The sequence below is a fragment of the Tupaia chinensis genome, unplaced genomic scaffold (assembly GCF_000334495.1).
Source record: "Tupaia chinensis unplaced genomic scaffold, TupChi_1.0 Scaffold000054_1, whole genome shotgun sequence".
In the NCBI taxonomy this organism is placed as follows: domain Eukaryota; kingdom Metazoa; phylum Chordata; class Mammalia; order Scandentia; family Tupaiidae; genus Tupaia; species Tupaia belangeri.
This window is the reverse complement of record NW_006159512.1, coordinates 3,499,398-3,506,446: the sequence shown is the minus strand read 5'-3', so window position 1 is coordinate 3,506,446 and position 7,049 is coordinate 3,499,398. Positions and strand designations below refer to the sequence as shown.

General features: G+C 34.8%; 1 protein-coding gene across 1 annotated transcript in view; it reads right to left on the bottom strand.

Moving 5' to 3' along the window:
* Positions 1–249: 249 nt before the first annotated feature.
* The window catches only part of SCYL2 (SCY1 like pseudokinase 2), a 77,585-nt gene continuing 70,785 nt past the window's right edge, over positions 250–7,049 (bottom strand). The window contains exons 18-19 of the mRNA XM_014591739.2: positions 4,578–4,697; positions 250–3,060 (exon numbers count right to left, since the gene is read on the bottom strand). Of these exons, the coding sequence (XP_014447225.1) occupies positions 2,416–3,060; positions 4,578–4,697 (765 nt within the window). The 3' untranslated portion in view covers positions 250–2,415. The remainder of the gene's footprint in view (positions 3,061–4,577; positions 4,698–7,049) is intronic.

Sequence of the window (7,049 nt, the reverse complement as noted above, 5' to 3'; positions counted from 1 at the left end):
TTATATGCATTCCAAAATAAAAACAAAAAACAAAACCAGACCAGTACAAAACTCTCTTCCATTTCCTTTTTATACATTCTCTACATATGTCACACACTTTAGCATAAGGAGAACAGAAAACCAATTAAGTGAATATCTGTTATAATTTTTGTCTATAAGAGCTCTTCAGCCAACCAACTGTCTAAGTATAAGGGCTCTAAATGCTTTCAGTATCTGAAATCATTTCAAGATGATCTAGTACTTTTGACAATTTTGTTCACATAGGAACACTTAAAGCCTATAAATAGTACGATTTTTTCAGAGGCAATTTCTCATCAGAAAAAGGCGATGATAATAGTTCAACTGATGTAAGTGATTCAAATAAATTCCCATAGAGAAAGTAAGAAAAAAATTTCAGGAACAAATTTTGTAAAAACATAGCACCATTACTTCTTCAATGAATGAGCAAACTTGAAGATGTGAAAATCACCTAAGAATCACATATATTTCTTCAAATAATCTATTTTCATACTTAGAAATTCAAGTTACATAAGTTGTTATATTAAGCCTTCCTTCTAATCAAAAATCCAACACTCACATCAAGTTATTTTACAAAATAAATAACAATTCCCCCTACAACAGTAACTACTGGATTGTTACAGAGAAAAATTCTTCAACATTTTATCCCATGTGTAAACTTTTCCCAAAAGAAATATTGTGTTAGAAATAAGGCAGCTAATCTAGTCAAGTTGTGAATGTGTTTGACAAAAAACACTTTGATCTCTCCAATCTTTCTCATTTCTTAGGTTAAGTTTTTTAGTAATCCTATAAATTCTTTTTCTAAAACCATATAGTAAGGTATAGCTTACGCAGCAACTAGACATGAAAGCTTTCATTTTCTTAAAGTACCTTTTTAACTGAATGCTATAAGCAGTAATATCATCAAATTATATTTTATAATCAAATACTAAGTATTAAATATACAGAGTATGCATGTATGTGTATGTATTTCCAATGAATATTCATATTCAATGAATAAACTAGTACCAGTACACTAAACTTCATATATTTTAAGTGAATTGCTGGTTCCAGATAATTAAAACCCACAAACTCTATGGCAGCAACTTTAATACACATGTAGTTCTTTGAAGATAGTTTTAAAGCTACCACATAACAACAGAATATAATTTTTAAACTACAACTGACATTTATAGCGTAAGGCTCTGTGGTTGAATAATCAGCAAGTTGAATAAAAATTTCAGAGAAAGGTTTTGAAAAAGAAACCATGTTTCCTATTGTAATTTATTCTTTCCTGCCTAAAAATGCCTAATTATGGACACTAAAATATTCAAACAAAAGGTTCCTGAAATCCTAGAAGAGTTAAACTTCAGTAACAATAATTAATGAGGTCAGACTATCATGGCAAGCTGAAAACTAAACTGTTGGTAGCCAGGAGATACAACTAGTCATTTTTAAAGTAAAGTTTATTACATTTAAAACATTACAGCAGAAATCTCAAAAGTTTACTCATTAAATATAATTCAGTTCTTACAAATCTCCTTTTGAAAATGCAATTCATATATGCTGCAACTTCAGAGGCTGGAACTCAAAATGAAATATGAAGGCAGTATTCAGGGAAATCACATGAGAGTACTTTGTCAAATATTTGTACAAATCAGTATGTACCTCTTCTGTGATACAGTATGAAAAATGATTCTAGATATGTCCAAATAAATGCAGAAAAATACATTACTATTTGAGGCAGATCATGCTAAAATATAATTACAATGATTGGTTTGCACTGAAGATGTTAATGCTTTTAGTTTAAATCAATGAAATCAAGGTAGGTTAAATTTTGCAGTATTTGCTCAGTCTTTTGTACTAAACATTAGTTAATCTAAGAAGTAAATAAGATTGGAAAAAGCAAATGACTATCTTTCTTTTTTATGCTTATTTTCTCACTCAGTCATACTGAATGCAAACAACTCAAGACAGCATCAAGATTTTTCGCATATTAGCATGAAGACATTTAATGACTTGTGAAGGTAGATCATATAGATGAGCCTGCAAATACCATAAACTCAACTTTTTAAATAACAAGATTTACAAGCCAAAATAAACATTTGATTAAAAAAATTCTGCTATTCAAGATAACTCAGATGTCTTTTTTCTCTTTGAGACTGGTAAAGGTTGGGTTTTTAAAAACCTGAAGAGGAATTAGTAATAGGAAAAAAATCCTCAAAGCTTTAAAAAACTCAACTGCTTAGGAATCCATACAACTACTATGCTGGCATGGAAACAGGTATGTATTTTCTGTCACCGAACCATTCACTTTCTTACAGAAGTAGTTCCTCTAAGCCAACTATACAAAGATGTCAATCAGCTCAGCCATGATTCAAATTGAAGTAAATCCTTCAAAAAGAGGAACAAGACATCTCACCCAAAAAGATCTTTTAAATCATTGCTAGCTGAACTGTTATTGGTCATAGTAGTTGATGGCTGTACAAAGTTCTGTGGGTTAAAAAAAGGATTACCCTGCATACCAAAGGCAGATTGTCCTATTAAGTTCATCTGTGTTCCCATTACTGAACTACCCATACCTGGAGAACCTTGAGGAGGTACAAACTGATTAAGCCACTGATTTGGTTTCTGTTGTGATAATTCGTTCATGCTAACTTTGGGTTTCTGAGGGCCAAAGAGATTATTAAGAGCAGACATATCTGTGGGTCTTTGTTGGGTCTGTTTCGCACCAGCAGGAGGAACACTCAAAGTATTAAAGTTTGGCAAAGTGGGAGGTTGTCCCAGAGTCATCTTGCTCACTCCAGATGTGCTTGGACTAGTGAAGAAGTTCTGGTTTGTATTAACTGGCATGCTGAATCCTGAAGTCTGATAGCTCATGTTACCATTTAGGCCATTTGTCAAATTTCTCTTTGAGTTATCAATTGGTGTTGAAAACATCATGCCAAGGCCAGTGGATGGAACAGAAGTGAAGGTACTTGAAGCAGAAAGTTTAGGGGTACTAACAGAAAGGCTGGTCAAAGATGATATATTATCCATCAATGTGTCTGTTAAGTCCTTAGTCTGAAAAACATTAAAGAATTACTTTATCTCCCAAGAAATCAAAATTAAACATTTGACAGACTGAATTAAGAAGGACAAGTTAAATTAAGCTCAACAGTCTACACCAAACTGGTAAACTCGGGCCCCTAGGCCAAATAGTCTGCCATATATTTTTATATGATTTGTACAGATGAATATTTGCAATTAATTTGATGACAGGGAACACTAACTTTAATTAAGTGAAATCTTCTCTCAAGAAACAAGAATTGAAATCTTCTCAATAGTAGATTATTATGAAAAATTACTTTATTTTCATATTTTGAATTCTATCAAAATTTTATAGAATTTTGTTTTCTCTATTATATATAAGTACCTACAAAAATATCCTAAATTTTGCCTCTTGACATACAAAGATTTTTTTTCTCAGAAGAAGGTTATTAATTAAGGGCTAACAAAAAAAGCTCAGTTACGGTGGCATAAGCAGTAGGGTGTTGCTAGTACCACATAAGAGGCCTAGGTTCAAATCCCAGGTCAATCTGAACAGGTCAGGCACGGGTAATACACATCTCTCTAATTCTAGCTAACTGGGGGGGGCTGCAGAAGATGACTATAACAGTGAAACCTTTTAAAAGGCTTCTCTTTTCTGCAGTAGAGGACTACAACAGTGAAACCTTTTAAAAGGCTTCTCTTTTCAAGCAAAAAAAAGGGAGGGAGAGTTATTTTTTATCAAAAATAATTTAAAGAAAGCTTTTAAGATAAAATTACTTCTGAAACCAATGAAACTGTAAACTCTATACAAGTAGGGCCCTCATTCACTGCCATAGCAGTACCTAAAACAATATCTAGAACATAGTAGGAAAAAAACACTGATCAGGTCATGCAAGTATATCTTCCTAAATAAAGTCATAAACCTATTCTACCTGAAAAGCCAAAAACAGAAAATTGTTTTTAGCTCAAAAATACATAGAAGTATGAACACAATATTCTCGATCTTTCCAAAGTGAACAGAGTTGAATTACTACTAAGAGATCTACTCTTTTTTAAGAACCCCTCTTGGACTAGCCATGGCCTGGTAGTTAAGGTGGCTGACTTCCATATGCTGACTACATATACATAGTTTGAGTCCTGAACCTAACAGCTTGAAAAACCATGCCAGTGCATGTGTGTGCCTTCTCAAAATCCCAAGAGGGAGAAACAGAAGAGAAGGAATTGTAGCATGGTCATTCCCCATCAGAGGGTGCTTTCTTGCTTTCTTTTTCTCTGTCTCTCTCGGGCAAGCACACAGCACTATGGCACAAAGAAACAAACAAAAGACCCAGCTCCTATGTATTGGTAACGAGCACTAACATGAAACATTCTACATTAGGTAGATTACGGAGGAGGTGGAAAACCTTATGCTCAGACTTCTCAGAAACTTATATTAAAGTATTCTTTGAAATACATTTTTATATAAACACTAATAAGAAAACTAAGTTCTATATGATCTTATTCCTCAACAGTAGCACATGTAAAACCATGCAAAAGAAATAAACTCTGACCTGTTTGACTGGAGCAATAGGCGTGTGCACTTGGGGTTTGAGAGGTTGCTGGCTTTTCAACTTCTGTGCCTGTTCTTGTTCTTTAGCTAATTTTTGTTTTTCTTCAAGTGTAAGTGATGCCTTAAACCAAAATAAAGCAAAAAAACCAAAATCACTGGCAACTATATTAATTTCACTTATAAAACAAAGCTTTCTTTCTTGATAGAGCTTATCTTAGTATCTTTGGCAATCTTACAATTTCACAAGAAAGAAAACAACTAGGTTGGTGAATGCTGCAGTTAAGTTCTATTTTGTATTACAAAATTTAACTTTAGAATGAAATTTATATGAACAATGCTAAAATATTTTCAGTATAAAAAACAATGATTATTTTGGGACCAGCAGTTGGTGTAATGGCTATGTCACTGGACTCCCATGTAGTCAACCGCAGTTCGAGTCCCAGACCCAGTGGCTTAAATTCATGCCAGGCACATGTGCATGCGTGCCCAAGGTCCCGAGAGGAGAATGGAAGAGAAAGGATTGCAGTGTGGCAATCCCCCCTGGGGGGTGATTTCTCACTTTCTATCTCTCTCTGTCTTTTTGGCAAGCGCACGTGTCCTATAGCAAAAGCCTCCCCCCACCAAAAAACAACAACAATAAAAGCAATGATTATTTTAAAACACTTCATTAGTTCCATTTTTTTCTTCAAATGAGAATGTGATTAAGTGATTTCATTCTACAGAACTGAAGATCCTGTTCAACTCTAATCTATTAAGTCGACAGAAGAGTCATGACATATTTTTGTACGTAAAAATACATCATGACTTCTCTGACAACTTAATGTTTCACTAAAAACATTTCAAGAACTCACCCAAAACTAAAGAAAAACTAAGCAAATGCATTCTTTCACTATTTTTCTGCTGGTTTTTAAAATTTGCTAGAAAATACGTATGCTTGCCAAAGAGAGAGATGGAAAGGAGAAAGCATGTCCCCCATGGGTCACCCAAAAATGCCCTCTCCTCCATTTCTCCTTTCAGTATTCTGGGCACATGCACACGTGCCTGGTGTGTCTTTCAAGTCACTGGATTGGGGACTTAAATCACAACACTGGCTATGTGGGATCCAGCTGCCTTAACCATCATGTCACTGGCTGGCCCCATTTTTTCACTGTTAACATCAAATTCAGTATTTGTCTCTTCCTTATATCAACTTGCTAACCTGCAAGCTTACAATATATTCTCTTAAAATTTTATAAACTACTATATCCTGTAGTCCCTTGGTTTTATACTTGCAGGTATTCATGTCTGGTGGAAAACTTGAAAAATGCCTTCAGCAGAAGTTGAAAAATAAGTATTTTTTCATATTGGATGCTAAACATTTCAATAGGAAAGTGTCATTTTATAACTTATCATTTGAAATCAAAGAGAAAGCAATTTTTTAATAATAGAAAGGAAAAATGATTCAGATTTTTAAAATATACTTGTGAGATGAAAGTAAATCTATTTTGAATACTGTTGGCGGCGCCAGCTGGTAGCATGGCGGCAAGGCAGCTAGATCCCACATGGCTAACTGTGCATTTTGAGTCCTAGACCCCACAGCTTGAAAAACACACTAGGCAGGGGTTGGCAGGTGGTGTGGTGGTTGCAGGTGCTAGACTCCCACACGGCTGATAACAATTTGAGTCCTGGACCTGGCAGTTTGCTTTGTCACCTTCTCCCTTTTTCTCTCTGTCCCTATCTGATAAAATTAAAACAAACAAATAAATAAATAATTCTTTAAAACACACACACACACACACACACACACACATAGGGCATGTGTACATGTGTGCCCAAAATGCTGAAAGGAGAAATGGAGAAGGGACTGAACTGTGACCATCCCCTATAGGGGGGCACTTTCTCACTTTCATTCTCTCTCTCTTTTTCCAACAAGCATACATACCTTCTAGCAATTTTTTCAAAAGAATTAGTTACTTAGTTCTATTTGTTATTATTTTAAAAATGTGATCAGAGAGAAAGCAAGCTGCCAGATCCTGGACTCGAAGCACATGTGGGAATCTAGATCCTTTAACTATCACATCACTTGCCAGCTCCCCTTCAAGCAAATTTTTAAAAATTAAAGACAAAATACTGTTGGTCCACCATTAATGCTGACTTCATGTTCCTGATAGAGTAAATGAAGAAGCGTACAACATTCACTTATGCGGTATTCTGGCCAAATGTGTATAAACCTTAACCTAATTATGAAAATACATCAGACCAACCCAAATCAAGGGTCATGCTCTAAATAACTGACAGTACTCTAAAAACGTCAACTAGGGGACCAGCAGGTGGTTACGGTTAAGGGGCTGGATTCCCATGTGGCTGATTGCGGTTCTAATCCCAGACCTGGAGGATTGCTTTCTCATATTCCCCCTCTCTCAGTCTTATCCTCTCATTCTCTCTCTCTCTCTGGTCAAATTAAAAATAAGTAAATAAAGTTAAATAAAATAAT